The sequence below is a fragment of the Rhinolophus hipposideros genome (assembly GCF_964194185.1).
Source record: "Rhinolophus hipposideros genome assembly, chromosome: 4".
In the NCBI taxonomy this organism is placed as follows: domain Eukaryota; kingdom Metazoa; phylum Chordata; class Mammalia; order Chiroptera; family Rhinolophidae; genus Rhinolophus; species Rhinolophus hipposideros.
Window position 1 is genome coordinate 61,219,147 of NC_138050.1, and position 23,346 is coordinate 61,242,492.

Below are 23,346 nucleotides of genomic sequence, written 5' to 3' on the forward strand. Positions count from 1 at the left end.
CATTATCAGTTATATTCATAATGAGGATTTCAGGAAGTGGCAGAGCAGGAGACATACCTAGGTTGGATAGACTTTATGCTATTTCACAAGGCACCACATAGATCACTGCTGCCTTTAATTCCTCTCACCAGAGGTCCCAGGAACATCAATAAACATGAAAAGACATAACAAAGAACATGACATAAAGGTCATGTTGTACCAAATTAGCTAACGAAGGAAGTCATAAAGAGCCGGTGCTTAGTCCACTAGCTTGTATAAGGAAACAAGGGTTATTTTAGATCCACACTGTATAGAGGCCAGAAAGATGCTAACATTTCAGAATGAAGCCTAGTAGGAATCTCAGATGACTCAGTGTATTAACAATGACTAAGAGCATTGTGATTTTACACTGTCTACTCATCCCCAGTCCAAGCTAAAAATTGGTGACTTGTATATAAGACAAAGAGCACACGATGGATGGACAAACACACAGATACCATGATACATTTATATTCTTTCCCAGAGCAATGAGGCCTCTGTGGTAGGTCCATAAGGAAAGCCTAAGAGAACTTAACCATCATAGAGAGCGTCAATATCAGGCAGAATAATTAAAAAGAAATTGACGTAGTGAGGCGTGGTCACAGCCCCTGCTTTGCAGCATGTTCCATCCAATCAGAATGTGTGTTTCATGTTTAAGCAACTATAACAAAGTCAGAATTTAAAAGAGCACATGAAAAGCAGAAATGTGGACTCTTTCAAGTATGGGAAACAGTGCCTCCCCCTGGGGGTACAGTGCTGAGAAGGCTTGAGGGAGAGGAAGGATTCTAGCAAGAAAGGACCTTCCAAGCGGAGGAGGCAGAATGAAGACAGTAAGTGTGGTGGCTTGCTGTGGTCATTTAATCTCTCTGAACTTATTTCCTTTATAACACTCCTCACATAGCGATAGTTTAAAGATTGAACTAGTTGACTTATGTAAAGAACCCAACCCCACCCCCAATAGTATATGTTAAACTTCACTTCCCTCCCATGTAGAAATGAACTGAAAAACAAGGCCAGAAATGTAGTTTAGATCTCAGGGACTTCGAATGCCAGTCAAAGGGGGTTGGAATTTCTTTGGTGAGAAATGAGAAGTCATCATTTCTCAAAGGTTTATAGGCAGAGGAATCAGACACTTCTCGGTGCTCACAAAGTACAGGTACTGTCACGAGAACCACTATTGTTACCCACATTCTACTGAGGAGTAAAGCAGGTGTACAAAGGTTTAGTGTCAAAGGGTGACTTGTCCAAGGTCACCCCAATAAATGGGATCCATGTCCGGGCAGCTTGTCTCCATCGTCCTTGTTTTTAATAAGGACACCAAGCTGCTTCACCCGAGCAAAGGTGGGCTCCGGTGGGCTCAGAAAGACCAAATGGAAGAGACAGTAAGGCCCCGTACATCATGGGGCCTTGACATGACACACCACAGCACAGCTATTTGGAATAATGTTGCAAATGAATACGTATGAGAAGATAATTGCAATATACTTTAACTGAAAAAGTGGGCTATGAAAGAATAAACACTGTACAACTTCCTATCTGCATAGGAATAAAGACTGGAAGGATAGACACCCAAGTCTCAGTTGTGTTTATGTTTGGATTATTATAGGTATGTTTATCCATGCGTTATAAGTTAAGGGTATATTATTTGTGTAAGAAGGTTTTTATTTTTATTTTTAAAAATTTTGTTGGTAATCAAGACAGGTGTAATGTTGGCATTAAACTAGTTGAAATAAGAATGGAGACGTGGAACGTGTGAATAGGAGAAAACAGTAGAGAGCTGAGATGCTGGGATGTTGACAGGATGCTGGTCCACAGACAGAAATGGGGAAGCCAGGGGGATACATGTTTTACAGTTAAAGATGACTTTAAGCAGATTAAAGTTTGAAGTTCTGTGAGATATTCAAGGGTATCCTCCTATTTTTAGCATATTTAGAGTTGTACAACCATCACCATAGAGAATTTTAGAACATTTCTTCACCTCATAAAGAAACACTGTATCTTTTGACCGTCACCTCTAAACTTTTATCCCCCTTACACCTCCATCCCTAAACTACCACAGACTACTTTCTGTCTCTATAGAATTCCCTGTTTTGAACTTTTATATGAACAGAATCATATAATATGTGGTCTTTGATGACTGACTTTTTTTACTTAACCTTATTTTCAAGGTTCATCCATGTGGTAGCATGTATCAGTACTTCATTTCTTTCTATGGCTGAATAATATTCCATTTTATGGATGTACCACATTTTGTTTACATGTTTGTCCATTAATGAACATTTGCAGTGTTTCCAGCTTTTGACTATTATAAATAATGCTATTTATAGTATTAATGACATAAACATTCATGTACAAGTTTCCGTATGGATATACGTTTTCATTTCTCTTGGGTAGACATTTAGGAGTGGAATTGCTAGGTCTTATGGTAACTCTTTGCTTGGTCATTTGAGGAACTGCCACATTGTTTTCCAAAGTGGCTGCACCATTTTCCATTCCCACCAGCAGTGTATGAGGGTTCTAGTATAAGGATTTCAATTCTGCACATCCTCATCAAAACTTGTAGATGTTTTTATTACAGCCTTCTTAGTGGGTGTGAATGGTATCCCATTGTGGTTTTGGTTTTTACTTCTCTAATAACTAATGATGTTGAGCATCTTTTCATGTGCTCATTGGCCATTTGTGTATCGTCTTTGGAGAAATGTCTCTTCAGATCCTTTGCCCACTGACTGATGTTTTCAGCATCAACTTTCATCACTCACTCTGCAGTCTTTGTTACTATTTGTTGGATAGCTGTCCACGTCACTGTTGTCAGATAAAGACCTTTATTATTTTGTGTAAAAAGTGTTTCTTTTATCTTTTCTGAGTTCCTTTTCTGACCAGGTTCTCTCCCCCATCTCTCTCTTTCCTTATTTTAGGAAGATTGCAATGGCATATTCAGAATTAATGTAAGTGTCTCCAAGAACTTAAATTTAAAATTAAGACCTGGAGAGAAAAACCTGGATTTTGGGTGCCCCGTGTTTGGTAAGATATCAGAAACATATCCTGAAAAAATGCTATATTTGTCAGTATTAGGTTTTAAATCAGTATAATATGTCATGAAACTAAAAATAATTCTTCTAGAGATGTTAAAATGATTTTAAGTGATACACTGTAACGTACTGAATTACAACAGGATGATAAATATGGTAAATAAGAGAGCAAGTGATACAGTGAGTCCTAGGCTGCTTCATGACACCAATGAAATATCACCACAGTATTTAACAGTTTAGATCTGGATTTACATGGCTTTGCAAGTAAGTGAGGCTTAAAAAAAAAAAGACTTTCAATCGTATTTTTAATCAAATTTTAATTCAATTCTTTAAATTAATTTAATTTTTTAAAAAATTTTAATCAAATTGAAACTAACCTCATCATCTAATATAACTTGTATATTAGCTATATTTTAATAAAAATCTTAAAAAATAAAAATTAAACTCATCTTTAAAGGAGGATCTGATGTCCTCACAATAGTTGTAGAAAAGCTACCTGAATCATAAAGCTATTTCAATTTTAAAATCTATTAACATTGAAGGATTTCCATTATTGAAACACTGAAAGGAATAGTCAGTAATGCAAATGATTATTTCTAACTCTTTCTTTAAGCTGTATCTTTCTTGAAAATGACTTTTCAAAGCATTTATATCACAGCTAGAAGTATCTAGTACCTTCTTTCTCATCCATTTTCCTAATGATCATGAATGGGATTTCTCAATCTGCTTCATTGATGAACTGAGTGTTCTATCAACTTCATTTGTCCTTTTAAATCGTCACCTGTTTTCTTTTTATTTCATTTTACCTCTTAGAATAATGAGTGAACCACAGCAACTACTCAGCTTTTGTTGCAATTGTTGTTCTCTTACTAAATGTCAAACTCTTTAAAAGGAATAACATTTCACCCAGTTGTACCCCTAGGACTCATTGTTACTGCTTTGGCATTTCTCTAATATGAACTCCACTTTTATAAACAATTCAATACTGTTTATATTGGGGTTTTTATTTTTTTAAATACCAAAGCATTATGAAAAAAAGAGATTCATTTTAGATGTGTGGCTTTAGCATGGGTAGAGAAGTAAATAACACAAGAGACTATGCTTATCCCAGTGCTAACTAGGAAAGCAGTCTAATTTACATGAAAATAAAAAATTAAAGAAGAATAAAACATTTATTTTTTGTGAGGTGAAAACTCATTATTATACCATAAATTATTTATTTATATCAGGACGTCAAATAGGATTTTTTTCCTACTGTTTTGGAATTTTGGCTAACGCCTCAAAAACTGAGGTTAATAGGAGGTACTGTATGTATCTTTATATTCTAAAGAAAGCCACCACACAACCCCAGCAGAACTCACTAAAAGATTATCCACTTCTATCACCCAGTTCATGTACAAGAAAATACTACACTCAAAGATAACATCATAAAGTGAACAAACTCAGTTGAGAGTGCTATGGCATCCCACCTCCCGTCATTATGGAAAAAGGTACTTCTCACCCCAGCCAAGTAAGGTCCCCCAGGAAGACTAGCTGGTACCAGAGATCAGCAAGACCAGAAGAGAGGCTCTGTGGGTAAGCTGCCCCTCACTGTCTATCAGGGCAGGGTTATCTGATGCTCCCGGAGGGCCGAGTCACTGCCTCAGGCCTCCTGATCTGAGCCGTCTTGATGTATCCCTGCTGCAAAGAGCTATGTACTGGAGAGCAGGTGCCCCTATTGGAAGAGGGTATGGCGTATTTCCAGGAGTGGGAGGTGAGAATCACCTAGAGATTACACTCATAGCAGGGATGGCACAATGGGGCATCCTCGTGCTGGGGAGTGTTTTAAAATATAGTTTGTTATTGGAAAATACGATATCTAGTAAGGTCAAACAGATTGAGAGACAATTACCTTTGAGAAGATAGCTGTTACTCACAGTTCCCAAGAGGAGAGGCCGTGCCACACCATAGGAGGCCACACAGGGAAACACGGGGATCAGTCACAGGGCAAAATGAAAGCGACTGTGGGCAAGAGCCTTTACTGTAATTTCCCTGGGAAGGAATGGGCGAGGCAGAGCAAGCAGGCTTAGTACTGGCAAATTTGATCATTTCAGCGGGTTCTGGAAATAGGGCTGTCCCTTATGGTCTGATACCTGGGCCTGGGATAATTAAGACAGATGGATAATGGCCCAGCGTGTGAAAGCCCAATAAAGGAGGGGCTTGGAGGTATGGACTGAGGGTTGGTGGGTATGTGTTTGAAAAGTGCACCCTAAAAGGGACTTCTCCTTAGATTGGGAAGAGGGTGGTAAGGGAGGAAGGAGGTCAGGGATTGGGCAGTCCAGAATAAAGTGTGTCCAGCATATGTATTTAGGACAGATGATAAGGTACCAAATTTGCAGAAGCTAGAAACATTGTTAATATACAGAGTGTTTCTAGGAACACACAAATGCCCTCTATGAAAGAACAATAGCTGCTGTGACAAGAGCACCAATGGCCAGAGTAGAGTCCAGGAGCACAAGAAGCAGACTCTGTGGGGAGCCATAATTTTTTGTTTCTCTGGAAACTTGTGGCCTGGCTTAGTTTATGATTAACTTGTTTCAAGTCCTAAGACATTGTTTTGCTTGTCCCTCCAGGGGGCTTGTGAGCTGTTGAGAAATGAGGTGGGAGTGGCCGGTTTTCCCAGATACAGATAACTGATGGCTATCAGGATGATTGGTAGACTTTGTCTTGTTAATTACTTTGGGGAGTTTTGTAGTGATTTTGTAGTTTCTTTGTAAAAGTTGAAAATTTACTTTCTGTGAGGTAATGCACACATGTGATTGTTAAACTGCACGTACCCATAGGGTATATATTGGTGAAGATAATTAAACCGCTTGCTCCAGCATCCCTGGAGACCGGCTGCATCATAATTTGTGTGTGCCTCTTTCTTTCATTTCCACTCCCCCTCCCAGGTACCGTTCCATCCGTGGCAGCTGGTCTGCCACAAGACTCTAACTCCATTTTTCTAACTCCTGTTTTGTAAGAACCACAAGGTCACCCAAAGAGGAGTGGAACAGAGTAGCCAACACTCTTCTTCCCTCCTAAAGCCACTGTTCAGGCTGAGCTGCTTGTACCAATTATGAGAGCCAAGGCTTGCTGTAAAATGGAGTGGACTTGTTAGAATGATCTTATAACTGAAAGTGACCAAAAAGTTTTGGGATCTCCCCCAGATGTCAGAAAGAGAGCTAGAACATACTGGAAGGCAGTGTTGGGGAAAAAAGTAAACTTGTTTCTAGTTATGCCCTATGTTATTCAACCTATTCCATAAAGCCAGCTACCTATGATTTTAAAAATCAGAGTTAATTGAAATGCAATGATTTTTGTATGTTATTATTGGGGTTTAAAGTTAAATGATGCTTTAAAAGCTTAAGTGAATAAAAGGTATCACTTGAACATCATCATAATAGCTTTTGTCCATTTGTTCTGAATTGTGACTTGGATTAATTTGAGTGAAAGATAAATCTTCCATCAAATAAATGTCAGCTGTAATCATGATAATTTTTACATTTTCCTTCTTTAGTAAGCTTGTCAAGAGTTAGCAGCCCAAAATTTTGTAATTTTATATTGACTAATTTATGATTAAGAAAATAACATATCTGAGAATTGTCCTAGACGAATGATATGATAATTATAATTAGACAATAAATATGTACTACCTAATTCTGGAGGTAGTCTGGTTTCTGTATTTTCTCTTCAGATGAATACATTCATTTTCTTCGGAATCACTCAAACTTGATGAGATAAAAATTACCTTGCTAAAAAGGATTAAACATATCACATATTGTAAATATTGTGTGTTTTCTTTTAAGCAGAGGTCTAGGATAGAAGAAAATGAAATACATGAGAGAAAAATCGACAAAGTACTCAGTTTTACAATAAAGGTATTTTTTGAGTGCTTACTGTTCGCAAGGTATTATGTTGTCACTAGGCTATAGCCCCTGTTCCCGAGGAGCCTGAAGTCCAGTGGAGAACAGAAAATAAAATTGTAAATAATTTAATATAATATGCTAAGGGCTTTGATGCTACACTAAGCCCCTAAACTCACTTAACACTCACCTGAAGCTTACCTCTAAGTCATTTTAAGTTACACAGAAGGTCAAATTGTTGTAGAGTCTAAGGCTCGATTTGCTTATTAAGAAATATTAAGCATGCATTGGTGGTATAGTGGTGAGCATAGCTGCCTTCCAAGAAATATTAAGCATATTAAGGAAAAGAATATAAAACTACCTTACTTTTGTGTAAGTTTGAGAAAAACATAGGACTATGTGAACTCACTGCTGGGCTTGGAAGGGGCCTGTGCCAGGGAAGCGCCTGAGGAGAAGTTTCTGTAGTTTCCTGGTGGTTCAGCCGGGATAGGATACAGACAGGCAAAGGGTTAGTGACACACACAGGAGAGCCACCTAATCCAAGTATGATAGGACCAGGGAGAAGGACCCAGAGGAGAAGACAACCAGTTACCTTTGGAATTAGGGAGCTGAAACAGGGAGGGGTTATGGGCAGGTGAGCCGGAGGACCTAGACAGAGGTAAGGTGCCATAAGTTGAGGAAACTCTAATTTGCTATTGCCAAAGCACGAGGCAAAAAATGTCAGTGCATTCTAGAAAGTACAAAAAGTTCTGGTTTCTTTAGACTAGATGGCAGAGAAGTGTAATAAGAAACAGGATGCCATTTTAGACAATGTCATTCCTGCATTTCCACATCCATAGACAAAGGCTAAGTTCCTCTCCTCCATGATACCCTCTCTTTCCCAGAGGAGGAGCAACTCTCTTTATGATCGTGGAGACCTTGGAGCACTTTTCACTGGGAGGCAAAAGGCTGACCAAATTGTGAGGTCAGAACCAATGTCTTAGTTTTCTGGATTGTGTAGGCAAGATAAGAATCTTTTAAAAGTTAACCAGAAAATATGATATTTAAACAGCCTTCCAAATCAAGGAAGAGCTATAGGTAAAAATGACAATAATGGATTATATCTGGGATTTATTGAAGTCCTCTGTGGTTGTACGTAAAATTTTAAATTTTCTAATTTTAGGTGCATGAACAAAGCATAAACAAACATCTTACACGATTAAAGCTGAGAAATTCTAATTTTTTAATGTGATATATTCTTCTAACTATTTAAGTCTATGATTATCTATTTTATTTTCCTTGGTTTAGCCTAAAAGTGTATTTTTAACATATTCTAACTTCTATTGGGTGTGAAATGTAAAACTAGCTTGGGTTGCTGCAAATTTAGCTAAAGAAAAGCACTTTTACATAAAGAAAATGGAGGAGTAAGAAAGTTCAACATCAGATCTGAGAGCTGGCTCATTGGTTTAAAAAAAAAAAAAAACCTTATTCAAGAAAATGGTAGCATCTGTAGAATCCTTATATCTGTCTGCTGTAAAATAAATTTAATTGAAACCCCCAAAGGAAAAGTTGTTGGACAAAATCCGAGAATATGCTATACTTTCATATTTAAAAAATGTAAATCAGAATCCCAAAATATGAATTTCTGAGTGGGGCTTTTGCACCATGTAGAAAACATTTCTACCAATCAGCCTTAAATCTCTAGGAGCAAATCAGTTTCAGTTTTTTGTTTTCTTATTAGATACCCATTTAGTATTTACAAAAAAAGAAAAGAAAGAAAATTACATGATCGGTTTGTGGTTTGAAAAACATAAAGAGTTGTGGAAAAATACTAAACCAGATTGCCCTCAGAGAGTTACCTTTTATGAAGATTAAATTTTGATAATGAGCTGGCAGGGAAAAAAATAAATAAATATTTAGATGACTTCAGGAGGCCTACTCTCTTCAGTAATCCTGAGCTCAGTTCTCCATCATATTCAGGAAATGTAGTGATCATCATGATTTTCCAGTGGTTGTCTGACTCTTTTAATTATTTAAAATAGCCTCTAATAAGGGGGAAAGGAAAAAAAAAAAACGCTCAAATCTATTAACAATAAAAATGGTAGCTAAGACCCATGACCACTGAGGGAAATGGCAATATAGTAGAATGGATCACTTTGTAACTGGGAAGAAAAAAAGTATAAATGTCAGAAAAACAAGAAATGAGACATCCCCTTCCTCCCAAAAGTAGTGAGGCAAGAGTGTTTCAGAAATCAGGAATTGGCTGTGGGTGTAGACAGCATACTGTGCACTGGGGTCTACAAGAGGTATCTACTGAGAACACTCAGGAGAGAAAAAATCCAACTGGGAGAGAGTGATCTGGAAACACAGCCTATGAGCAAACACGTCTTACCATCTAACCACATCACTACTTTGCAGCTCGATGTTCACAGGAGGCCACAGAATGAAATAAGTGGCCAAATTCTGTTCTTTTCACACTTTCTGTACTAACACAGGGAAATGTAATTTATGCCTTTAGAAAGACTTTCAGTTATAAAATTAAAATTCAGATCCAAACTCCAATGCCCCTTTGAGAATCGCCTATAACAATTTCTAACTAGAAAGTGTATTTCCAGTCTTCCGTATAATCAGGACAAGCCAGAAATGTGTGCAGATCCTCTAGAGCTAGAACTCAAGTTGTGTAGCATTTTGTCATTTTCAATTGAGAGCACCCCATCATTACCTCATAACTGGTTAGATAATTAATAAATTATAACACAGAGCATCATTATGATTTAGCAAAAGAAATGCCATATAGCCCACCTTCCAAGTGTAAAATATACCCTGCACCCAAGATTGGAAAGAGCTACAAATATTTGCCTTAGGGTGCTTCTCATTGGAATTTCACAGAACATTCCTCTTTCTGACTTGCAGGGCGAATCCTAGGAACTTTAATTTCGACAATGTGGGAAATGCTATGCTGGCATTGTTTGAAGTTCTCTCCTTGAAAGGCTGGGTGGAAGTGAGGGATGTGATTATTCATCGTGTGGGGCCGGTAAGCAAGCACAGGGAATCCTTTGAACACAATCCTTTCAACAGCTGCTTTCACTTTGATGAATAACTGTCTTTTTCATTTATACAGATGCATGGAATCTACATTCATGTTTTTGTATTCCTGGGTTGCATGATTGGACTGACCCTTTTTGTTGGAGTAGTTATTGCTAATTTCAATGAAAACAAGGTAAGAATTCTCGGTTTAAGTACCACAGGCTTTACTGTTTTCTAGCCACTCACTCTGTGCTTGCTTTTGCACACACAGCATGATGTCGCGTTAAACTGTAATGTGACTGGTGTAAATAATCTCTCTACCTATTTTACAAGAGACCTCATTACTGCCTTTTAGGTACTTTATTTAAGAGCACAACTCTCTTGCTAAATTTCCCCCTTTGGTAACAGTGTCATTCATTCACCAATTGAAAGGTGCATCTCCTCTTGTTCAAATTGAAAGGATGTGCAGCAAGTTATTAAAACACCATAGCTGAAACTGATGCACTGGTTGCAGGTAACATTACTCTCACAAAATGTAAATTGGATGCTTCTTTGTAACTCAGTTACAAAACTCAGCATTTTGAGTCTGGAGGAGGGTAGAAATTTTTCAATCTAATTTATAGGATAAAAGATTTTCTTATTGCGTATAAAAACTGTATACTTTATAGGAAGCGTGCTGCATTCCTAACAGCTCTAATGATCAGTATAAGAGCTCATAAATGGGAAAACAGCAAGTGAGGTGTTCTGCCCAAAATCTACGAGTTTGAGGGAGAACATTCTATGTCGTTCTTCTGGACGTGGCTCACATGTCCTCTGCTGTGTAAGGGCCCGTCTTCTGAAATAATTGAGACATATGTAGTTTTTGAGCACTCACTACGCACTAAGCTTTTGATATGTTACTCTCCATTCTCACAACTCTGAAATGCACAATTAAAGAAAAACAGCCTACAGAGGTAAAGTAACTATTTTGGGGCGCATAAGGAGGAGAAAAGGGGGGCCGGAATTCAGAAGTGGTGCCTATTACTGCACAGCCTGTGACTCTTCCAATTCAAGAATATGGAAATGTCAGCTGTCATCCTGTGTTGAATTAAAGTTGGATATGCCTGCATAGCACCGTGCTGCTCCGTGTTATTCACAGCTAAGACTGATTCACAAGCGTTCACATCAGAGCTCTTTGGTTTGTGTAGCTAACATGGGACTGTATCATTCACAGTCCCCCAGGCTCCACTTGTGTGGTACCAGATATTCAGTCCATTGACACCTTTGATGTGTGCCGAATGAGGATGTCATTTTGTTCAGACTTTCAAAGGGTGCGACTTAAAAATCCCCCCTTAGGACCTCAACATTACTCTGACCCACAGAAATGGGATTTTAGAATAAGAAAGGATAGAAATCATATCGCCCAGCCCTCCTATTTTACTTTAACCCATTCATAAATGAGTTTCTTTAAGCCCTACGCTGTGTTCAGTTTAATACCAAACAGAAAGAGAAAGATGGATCTTTTTAGATGCCTTTGAGCCATGTAATGGAGCAGACACTAGGAATTCCAGAATAGGAGCAGAAGCTAATCAGTGAATTAACAGAGTTTAGGCACTGCTTGCTCAGAAAGCCATCTAAGGCCCTGATTTCAGAAGAATTAGGTCCTATGGCCGCGCACAATTCAGCAGTATAAATGAAACAATATAAAATGTTAAATAACTGGAGACAAATGCAACTCTTGAACTTAGAGGAATGGCTGAAGTAAGCAAAATAACAGGAAGTCTACTTACAACACTGGCTGTGTTTATTTCCTGAAGGAGGAAAGGAGCATCTTTGCCTGAGAAAGGGAAGCATGCTCGGAAGCTCTCTAAACGAGTGCTTAGAGAAAAAGGGAAAGTAGAAGAAATCGTATTGTCAGACATTACAAACTTGATTAGTTAGTAGAAGATATAAACTTCTAAATTATGTGAACTTTTTAGAAAAGATACTTTTCAGCAAGTTTTTTAGATGGTAACACATGAGCTGCTATATAATAGCCTTTATTTATTTATTATTCAATCATTCAACAGATTTCTTTGAGCCCTTACTAGGTGCTAGACACTGCTCTTGACCCTAACATAACAAGCTAAACACAAAAGATCTCTGCCCTCATGGAGCTTACATTCTAATAGTCATACCCAAAGGTATATAAACAGATTTCCAAATATATAGGCAATAGAGAGATATGAAGATAAGGTAAGCTCTGGGGACCAAGTTTTCATAATTCAGAATTAGGCAAAATTGTCTTCCCTAAAAATGGAACCTTAAACAAAAAGTTCAAAGTCTATACCAGTAATATACTTTTTTTGTTTCCCTATTATAAAACAATATGTTTAATTAATAAATTTAATTTCATAATAATGAACCTTTAGAGGTTTTCATGTATTAATGATCAGATGAGATCACCATGCTTATTCTTTTGGATCCTTTCAGAGTTCAACTTTTCAAAATATCTTTTTCTCTATAATAAGGAATAATATAAATGTGTATAGCATCCAGAGAACAAGTATTTGCTTGCAGTTAATGAAAAATGTGGTTTATCAATATTAATATAAGAAAAAATTAATTAAAAACAAATATTAAGAATAAACAGTGTAATTAAATTATTGCAAAAGAAACTAATCACCAGAAAAGTATAGAACTCCTGAACCTTAAAAATACATGAAATAAAAATTAACCAAATTATTTAAAAAGCTAATGAATCCAAAATCATAGTGACAGATATTAACATGTTTCTCTAACAGACTCATAAAGCAGACAGGAAAATAAAGAAAGAAAATAGGAGATTTGACACACACAAAAAAACCCATTTGATCTACTGGACATATAAAGAACCCAGGCCCCCACAATTTTCAAATACAAAATGTATACTCTACAAAGTCGTAAAATTATAAGTATCAAAAAAAATCGATAATGTATAGAATGTATTCTTTACCATAACAATAAAAAGATAGCAAAAAATCCCTCAGAACTTGGAAATATTGACAACATTCTAAATAATTTATGAGTTACAGAAGAAATCAGAATAGAAAATCACAAAATATTTAGATAAATCATTTATAAAAATCACATATAAAAATTCACACCATATAGATAAATCAATAATTAGAGGGAAATTTATAGCTTTAAGTGTACATATCAGAGAAAAATCAAAGATTAATTAGTAATATGTCAAATATCCAAATCAATAAATTATAATAAAAAAAACAGTAAAATTGAAGAAAGTAACAAAGGACAGAAATGAATGATACAGAAAACAAAGTAACTACAGAAAGCTTCAAGAATAACAAAAGCTATTCTTTAAAAAAAAAAAATTGATCATGAACAAAAATATGGAAAAGTAAAGGAAACAAGCTATAATAAGTAAAACCTTGTTAGAATTGTTACAAGGATAGAAAGTTAGACTTACAGAACAGAAAGCCCCAGAAGTCACCTTTGTACATATAAAACAGAAGTAGCACAACAAATCGTTAGAGATGAGACCATCAGTAAGTGAAGCTGAGATAGCTGACTGTCTAAATGTAAGAAAATAAAATAATATCTCTACCTCATGGCATACTCAAAAATGAATTCCAGATCAGTGAATGATTGAGCTATGAAAAGCAAAGTATAAACCATTTTTAAAGTATACAGAATTTATTGTTGACCCTGGAGTAGTTGTGGATTTCTGGACATTAACCACAGTGAAAGCCATAAAGAAAAAAATTTATAACTTCGATTACATTAAAATGAAAAGTTGCTGACTGATCAAAGACAAATTTTATCTGAATGATAAAAGCAAAAGAACAAAAAAACAAGCTAAGACTAAGAGAAAATATTTACAACTCACCTAACTGATAAAAGAATAGTGTCCAGAATACATTGTGAATTTCTACAAAACATCAAAAAGTAAATGTTGAAATACAAAAATGAGCAAATAATATGAACAGGCAATTCACATAGGCAGATACAGGAATCACCACTTATACCCATAAAAAATGGTTCATCTCATTAATATTAAAACTAAATCATGTACACTTCACACCCATCCAATGGCCAAATTAAAATGTCTGATAATGTCAAAGATTAGCAAGACTATAAGGAAATGGGAACACTTGGAAATTGCTAGTGGCAAATTTTCTTGGTTAGCCCTCTTTGGACAGCAACTTAGCAATATCTGGTAAATATAAAGATGCATAAATTCCTAGACCCCAACAATTCCTCTCCTAGAGATTCAACATGGAGAAAGGCTCATAGATGTTTACCATGAGATGGTGTGTGTGTGTTTATTGCAGCACTGTTTATAGTCCAGAAATTTAAAATAAATAACTTCTGATGTATTGGTACAGTGGTCTACTACTCCATGAGCAGTAAAAATAAACCAATTAGATCTAGTATGTAGTTGTTTGGAAAACATAGTGTTCAATGAAGGTAAAAACAAACTGAATAAATAAGCACATATTGGACACCATTTATATAAATTCTTAAAATTCAGAACAAATATTATAATACATTCTCATGTATTGATACATACACCAGCAGGAAAATTCTGGAAACATAATGAGGAGGATATTCCCCTGAAGAACTGTCCTTAGCTTTGAGGAAAGAAAAGAAGAATTTGAGGGGAGATGGGTGTTTTGTTTTCCCCAGGTTTTTTTTTTCCCCCTTTGCCCTTCCCCCCTCCCCCCAACTTCGAGTCAAGCCGTTGTTTCTCAGCCTAGTTGTGGAGAATGCAGCTCACTGGCTCATGCTGGTATTATGAGCCTTGTGTTCTACCCAGCTGAGCCAGTCGGTCACTGGCTGCCAGCCGGCGCTCACAGCAACCCAAGGCAGCCCAGCTCCAGGTGGAGCTGTTGTTCTCATTGTAGCTGTACAGGGCACAGCTCACTGGCCCATGTGGAAATCGAACCGATAAGCTCGGTGTTAGGAGCACAGTGCTCCAACCACTTGAGCCACCCGGCCACCCCACCCAGTTTCTTAAATTATACTTCTGCCTATGTAACATAATGTAATGAAATGTAATATATTTATGTGCATTTTAATGAAGTACGCTATCATATAATAAAAAATATCCAATCCCCTTTAAGCCAATCCCCTTTAAGTTGTCACAGCACTCGTTTCTTAAAGATCCAAATTCTGTGACTTTATACCACTTAAAAATAGTTTTGCAACTGCACATACCAGAATGATTTTGAAAAAAAATTGTAAAGACATAATACCCTTAACCAGAAGCAGCAGCACTGACCAGATATAATTTTGCTGCAGCATTTTCTACTATGAAGTAAAAGGAAACTAACCACTATTAGAGTGAAGATCCCTTTTAGAAAATTTAATCATGTAAAAAACCTTCCTTAGATTTTCCCAAACCTGAATGTTATCCATGTTCAAAGATGCCAATTGAAGACTGCTGAATCTTCTCCAAAACCTGTGGCCGTCCTTTATGGGAGTCCTTTCAAGACCAGGTTTGAGAATTCTGACCATATTTATTGAACCACCACAGCATTTGAAGAATATCTTTATTTTAAACTCCCCAATTAGTCCTGTTTGTATCACCACCCCATGTGCAATGTCCTTGGTGTGGAGTACGTGACACAAGGCCTTTTTCTGCTTTCCTTTGTTTATTAAGGGGACAGCTCTGCTGACTGTAGATCAGAGAAGATGGGAAGATCTGAAGAGCCGACTGAAGATAGCACAGCCTCTTCATCTCCCACCTCGCCCGGGTATCAAAGATGCTCTGATTTTATTCATGTCGGGCACTAGTGTTCATGATTCCCCAGGAGTCTAAGATTTCAATTAAAATAATAATCGTGAGGCCACTAGGTGGTTGTGCATAAGTTAATATAGAAACAGGCTCCAAACTACAGCTCTCTCCATAGGCTATTAAAATCAACCACCCAAAGGCTGTGCTTCAGTGCTCTCGGGATAAGCCTTAATGAAAAAATGAATTTTTAAGTAAAATATATTTGTGCTTGCTTTTTCAACATATGAGTGAAATGTATTAAACTGACAGAAATTGAATGATGCGGTTCTCCTTCCAATACCGACGGCGTCATGCACCATTGTTTTAAATATTCAGAGCCAGCCATTCCTGCAAAACACTACACAATAGGTTGAACTGTAGGGGGAAAAATGTAATGGGTTTTATGATGAGCATTAAAGAAAATGAAAGACAAGAAAATAAATGTGACCTAGGTCTAAAATGCCCTGGCCTAAACCTTTGTTTTCCAGATAATGATGGTTTTAGAGCCAAGATGTATGACATAACCCAGCATCCATTTTTTAAGAGGACAATTGCATTACTTGTCCTGGCTCAGTCGGTGCTGCTGTCTGTCAAGGTACTTTGTTTCACCCTCAGACTCTGGGAATGAATTTCTTACTCATTGGTGCATCCAAGAATATTACAAGTGGCTGTATCCACTCACCATCAATCTATGTATAGTATAAAAAATTAAAATCCACAATCGTGTTTAAATGGGAGGAAGAAGGGGCAAGTCTTTATTTGCCCAGTGGAAGGGTGCAAAAACTCATGTGCTGTTTCTGTTACAGTGGGACGTCGAGGACCCAGTGACTGTTCCTTTGGCAACAATGTCAGTTGTTTTCACCTTCATCTTCGTTCTAGAGGTACCATAATGAGTTAGTGGTACAGTGCACATTAATATTCATATAGAGATGGTGCATTCTAGAACTGTACACTTGAAACCTATGTAGTCTTGTTGACCATTGTTATCCCAGTACATTTTTTAAAATTTATTGGGGTGGACAATTGTTAGTGAAATTACATAGATTTCAGGTGTACAATTCTGTATTACATCATCTATAAATCCCACTGTGTGTTCACCACCCAGAGTCAGTTCTCCTTCCATCACCATATATTTGATCCCCCTTACCCTCATCTCCCACCCTCCACCCCCTTACCCTCTGGTAACCACTAAACTATTGTCTGTGTCTATGAGGTTTTTTTTCTCATTTGTTTGTCTTGTGCTTTTGTTGTTTTTGGTTTATATACCACATATCAGTGAAATCATAAGGTTCTTTGCTTTTTCTGTCTGACTTATTTCGCTTAGCATTATACTCTCAAGATCCATCTTTAATTTTAAAAAAATGTAAAATAATGTCCTCCTTTGATGGCACTTTCAGCTCTGTGTTCCATTGCTTTTGAAGTCTTTGGGGAGGGGAGGGGAATAACATGCTCTTAGGTAATTTCCTTCTTAGGCTATTCTGCTTAACTTGAACAAAGACTTCACTTTATAGTTCAGATTTTTCTAACTGTAGAATTGCTAATTGCTGTTACTTATTGTATCAGAATGTTGACCTGTCTAGCTATGTGAGTTCAAGTATTTAAAGCGAACTACACAAACCACTGTATTTCAGGGACTCAAACTATAATGCGAAGGCAAAGGGAGTGGTCCCAGACAAGATTATTTTAATATGCGGTCCATGTCATATCTCTTTCCAGTGATACTCTTCTTCCAGCAGTCTTCTTTGAAATACAAGCAGATTCTTATTTCATCCTGTACTGTTTGATGTTTCCCAAAATCTGTGGTCTTTTACTTGAGAAAGAAAAATGTCCTGCTATCAAACTAGTCATAAAACAAGGAGAAAAGAGTGTGGAGAATATAGATGTGTTTGTTACCTCCTCAGCTTTTATATATGTGTAATAAATTCTTCTCTTTGGTTTCTACATCCTTTAAAAAAAAAAATGTGACTCAAGTTAATACATTTAAACATGTGCTGAACATTCAGCCTCTGTTTATTCTCTTTATTGTGTTTCCCAGGTTACAATGAAGATCATTGCAATGTCACCTGCTGGCTTCTGGCAAAGCCGAAGAAATCGATATGATCTGCTGGTGACATCACTTGGCGTCATCTGGGTGGTGCTTCACTTTGCCCTCCTGGTATGTACACAATTAACGTTTATTTTAGTTGATAATTTCAGTCCAGGTAACCCTGTTTCCAGTCTCATGTCACTCCATGTCAGCCAACTGTCAGGTGTCAGATTAACCTCCCCCAAATTCAGCCATGACCCAGATAGGCCCTCAGACATGCTAGTACATGCACATGTGTATGTGTGCACACACCCATACTCTTCACACAGACAAAACCGGGCCACTCAAATTTCTGGAGTGTGTGATCTGGAAAGAGAAGTGCCTTCAAGTTCTTCTGGCTTAACCCTCATTTTCACAAAGTGGGGGCAGGGAGAGAGAGAGACAGAGACAGAGACAGAAAGAGAGACAGAGAGACAGAGACAGAGAGAGAGACAAAGAGAGACAGAGAGAGACAGAGAGAGGGAGAGACGGAGAGAGAGAGAGAGATTGAGAGCCCTGTCTAAATTCACATATAAGCTGGTATCAGAGGACTCACACCCAGTTTTATGAGCTCAAGTTTCAAGTGTAGCATCCATGCTAGAAAATTATAACTAAGATTTCACAGTGTGATTCTCGGGTGCTTTTCCTGCCTTATTTTCTACTAGACATCCAGCTGCCATTTCTCTAATCATTCCCTATCTCTGTACCTGAGTTCTCACTGTTTTGCCTAAAGTGCCTTCGGCCTCCATTCAGTCTGAGGTCCAGCTCAAAATATACAGCTATGGCTATACTTGACCATGAACTCAGGCCGTGTTGTCCAACAGAAGTAAAATGTGGCCACAGATGTCATTTTAACTATTCTAGGATCCACATTTAAAACATAAAAAAGAAACAGATAACATTAATTTAATATATTTTTAAACTACGATATCCAAAATATTACCATTTCAACATGTCAGCAATATAAAAAATTATGAAGGAGAAAGGTTATATGCTTTCTTTTATACTGAAAAATTGATTGAATGTGTATTTTACATTTATATCATGTCTTAATTTAATCTCACTACATTTCAAGTGCGCAGATCTGGCCTCTCAGACAACCTGATTCATTTCCTCAAACATTAAATGGTTTTGAGCACTAAAGATGTGCTAGGAACTGAGAAGAACTTAATAAGCCAAACAAAGATAGTCACTGCTGTCATAAACAGCACAGCCCGGAAAGTTAGGTGACATTCGTTGACTGCTCCCAAGTCAATGAGAATTACAGCTATGGTGAGGGAGATGGAGGAGGGACACGCATTGCTGTGACAACACATTGCATGCAAGATGGCTTCATCAGAGAGGTCCTGGAAGGCATCCTGAGGGAGTGGTAATTAGTTCATTCTGTAGGATGAGGGGAGAACATTTCAGGCAGTTGTCCCATTGAGGGAAGTGTACAGGAGAATAGACAGTGTGACTGCAGTAGAAGGAGCCAGCAGAACAAGGTACAAGATCTGTGTGAGTAAGGAAGTGTGAGACCTCTAGGACCTTGTGGCCCAGGTGAAGGATTTGGCTCATCATCCTAGAAGCTATTGGGCATCATCACTTCCAGAATGCAAAGTGAGAAGGTATCTACAATAGTTTTGGAGCTAACATGTTAAAAAGGAGCAGCAAGGCCCATGATTTTATTTTTCTCCAGATAAATTGCAGCCAAAGCCACTCTGTCCAAGTAGAAGAGCAGAGTATGCTTCCTAATTCCAGATGTCCCCAGATAGGAAATTGCACACCAAAAGGACCAGCGTGCCTATTGTGCCTGACTGCTTTTTGTTCTTTAAGAACCTCTGGTTCTGGAAGCGTGCTCATCTTCCACTCCATTTTGCAGTGGACTATGGTGAACGAAGATGCAGTCCTTGTTCCCGTCCAAAGACACTTCTATGCAGACACATGCATTTCCTTGCTCCTCACCAAGGATCTCACTGGACCCCCTTCCCAGGGCCCATATGTGACTATTGTCATTTGCCTAGGCAAGGCTCCTTGAGAAAAATCACACTCTGGCATCAGCTTAATGCCACAGTTGTCACTGTACTTAGAGTCGGCGGGATCCTTGTTTCTCATGTTAAGCTTTCTTAGTCATAAAGCACGCCGAGTCATCTCTTACTGCTGATCACACACTCGCAGGAAGAGCTGAATGTGTTTCTGAGCAGGGAGGATATCTCTGAAATCACTTAGACATGTGGCTGGCTGGTCTCCAGAGGTCTCCAGAGACTTTAAGTCAGAAGAAATCTGATCTCCAGCAAGCTTTTCCAGCACCTGCACTCCCTCTGCCAGGATTCCTTTATCTCCTGTCTCACTGGACTTCCTCATGTTGCATTGCTATTCTAAGTTGCTATTGCTCCTCAAAGAAGCTGGTCACTATGGAAAAATAGGTTTTAAAACACAGAATTTAGCTGAGCAAAACAGAGACTGAAGTTTCATTTAAGATTGGATTTTATAGCTAATATGTATTCATGAGTTTTGGCAGTGACCTTTTCAGCACCTTTTTAAAATAAATTTCTTATAGGAATTTTCACATTTTATTAAACTAATTATTCAGTAGACTTCACAGAAGGCTTAAAATGAAAAACAGAACTATAACAAGATCTTTTGTGCAAATTATGAGAGACTTTCTTCTGTTTAAATTTCAGAATGCATATACCTACATGATGGGCGCTTGTGTGATTGTCTTTAGGTTTTTCTCGATCTGTGGGAAGCATGTAAGTATGTTGTGAAGAATTCTGTAGAACGTTCCACAGACAGGGAAGAAAAGAGCAATGACTGAGTGACTTCAGCAGTCCTTCTGGGGTTCAGGCCTGTAGTTAACAAAGTGCTGGACATCATAAGTAAATTTTAAATATTAAAATGAATCAGTAGCTTAGTTCTCTTGTAATATCGTTCCTGAATTTATGTTGTCTTTTTAATTCTTCATATTTGCTAAGTGAACTCAGTCATCAAGTAAAGATAACACATCAGGCATGAAAGCAAAAACAAGTGGTATTTCTTAATAGTTCTTTATTTTTATTGTTTTTATTTTTAATAAAGCTATTTCGCCGCAAAGAAAAATAATCCTTAATGAACATCCATGATTCTTCAATCCCAGATTTCTTTATATTCTTTGTGAATGTTCATACATACATCCCACATATATTTTTCAGATTTTAAAGTACCATTTTTTTTTTAGAAAAGAAATACTGACATTATGTCATGTACTTTCTATATATCTACAGAATTAATACATTTAAGATTTGAGGGTATTTAGTGTTTTATATCTACAGAATTAATACATTTAAGATTTGAGGGTATTTAGTGTTTTATCATTGTTTAGGTTTGTTTTTATGAACATCTGTTTGTAGAAGAATCCTGAATCTACTTGCTACAGGCCAAAAATGTACAGACTTTATCATACAGAATTAAGTAGCAAGACAAGAGAAAACAGAAGACTAAAAAAATCTGAGGGTGGAATTTTTATTAATTTGGAATAAAAGGCAGGAGTTTCAAATATGAGTGGAATTTCTCTTTCTAATGGTTTTTGAATAATATTCTGATATAATATCTAATAGGAAGCAATTTTCAAATGATATCGTGAGGGTCACTCTTGTGCCAACCTGCTTAAATGTTTTTACTTCCTATGTTCTCTACAGCTTAATGAATTGAATATTCAAATTCTCTCTCCCCTCTCCTTCTCTTTCTCCCTCTTTCTCTGTCTCTCTCTCCCCCACCTCCATCATCTCCATCTCATCCATCTCATCTCCATCATCTCCATCTCCATCTCATCTCCATCTCATCCATCTCCATCTCCATCTCCATCATCTCCATCTCCATCTCCATCATCTCCATCTCCATCTCCATCATCTCCATCTCCATCTCCATCATCTCCATCTCCATTTCCATCTCCATCTCCATACAGGTAACACTAAAGATGCTCCTCCTGACGGTGGTTGTCAGCATGTATAAAAGCTTCTTTATCATCGTAGGAATGTTCCTACTGCTTCTGTGTTATGCTTTTGCTGGAGTTGTTTTATTTGGTACTGTGAAATATGGAGAGAACATAAACAGGTTGGTATATATTTATTTTTCTATTCATTTATCAAGCAAACTTCTTTAGTAATGAAATCATGAATAAAAACCTGAATTTTTTTTATCTATTAAAGATAGAAGGGAAGGAAGAAGCAATCAGTTGGAAATTGAAATAAAATAAAATGGCCAAATTTTAAAAGACATTTTTCTAATAGAAAACAGTATGCATGCTTAGAAATCTTTGAAAATTCAGAAATAAAAGAAAACAAAAGAATCCATAAGTCTACCACCATTCAGGAATAACTAATAATATCCTGGTGAATTCCAGTATTTTTTGTCTTCCATGTACTGTCAAAAAATGACGTTTTTTAAATTAAGTAATTTTGAGGTGGCATTGGTTTTTGTTGTTGTTGTTAGCAAAACGAGGGAAGTTAGAACCCCCAAAATGATTATTACATGAAAAGCATTTTTCAAAGATTATCTTAAATTTTGTGGAAGCATCTCATAGTTTAAAAGAGAAAAATCCTTATTCAACAAATTATATACAGATGTGTTTTGTTGCAGAGATGATTTATTTGATGTATGACAGCTCCACCTTTTATAGCATAATCCACAAGAAAGAAGGAATCACTTTTAGTATATGTGCTGCCGAAGCGAGCACGAGAAGGAATCACTTTTAATTGTCAACACTTTCTCCCTCAGTCATTCAAGATGAATGGCAAGACATTGGTGGCATCATGCTAGGGTTGGGTTATTCAGACAGCTATACTTGGGGGCAAGTATACATAACAAACAAATAAGAGGGTATAACCTTTGGAAATGGTAACTTAGCAACCAAATTTTCTCTAAAATTCACTTTTTTTGGTAGTGGCAAACCTTACTACTTCATGTAAACTATATTATTCATATTCTTTTTTTTCCCTTAAATTAGACATGCAAACTTTTCTTCAGCTGGCAAAGCTATTACTGTGCTTTTCCGAATTGTCACTGGTGAAGACTGGAACAAGATTATGCATGACTGTATGGTAAACATCTCTTCATTATTAACAATGCCAGTCAGATGAAACTCTGGCCATGCACTATTGGCAGCATCCCCCTATTTAGCAGCAAGACTTGGTGTACAAAACACATACCCTGGCTTTTTATTCCATAAAATTACATTCTTTTACATCACAATGTATGGACATGCAGGAAAAGTATCCAGTGAACCCACCTTGAGCTATATTAGTTCCATTCAACAAATATGTACCATGTGGGCATTGTTCTTTCCCTCCCACCGTGTGCATTTTGGCAGTCAAGTATAAACAGAGGAATTCTGCTTCCTTACTTTATTCAACAGATATTCACTGATCTATCCCCTGGTTTGTAATGAGCCATATACTGGGTGCCTAGTCTTCAGTGATTCTAAGGCATCCCCAAAGAGTTTAGGTCAAGGGCTCCGAGCTGTACACCCCCTTTGGTGTGTGTCCTCCCTTGTCTAGGCTAATGGTTCATCATCCTTCAGGTATCACTGTAAACATCAGTTCCTTCGGGAATCCTACCTTGTGCTAAGACTGCCAGTTACCTGTTCTTACA

General features: G+C 37.3%; 1 protein-coding gene across 1 annotated transcript in view; it reads left to right on the forward strand.

Moving 5' to 3' along the window:
- Positions 1-23,346, forward strand: part of NALCN (sodium leak channel, non-selective) — a 318,494-nt gene that overhangs the window by 280,904 nt on the left and 14,244 nt on the right. Inside the window, 11 exon segments of the mRNA XM_081047253.1 lie at positions 2,934-3,006; positions 3,009-3,039; positions 9,824-9,944; positions 10,032-10,130; positions 15,561-15,654; positions 16,163-16,269; positions 16,481-16,555; positions 17,710-17,829; positions 20,403-20,471; positions 21,662-21,810; positions 22,703-22,796. Coding sequence (XP_080903379.1) covers positions 2,934-3,006; positions 3,009-3,039; positions 9,824-9,944; positions 10,032-10,130; positions 15,561-15,654; positions 16,163-16,269; positions 16,481-16,555; positions 17,710-17,829; positions 20,403-20,471; positions 21,662-21,810; positions 22,703-22,796 — 1,032 coding nt within the window.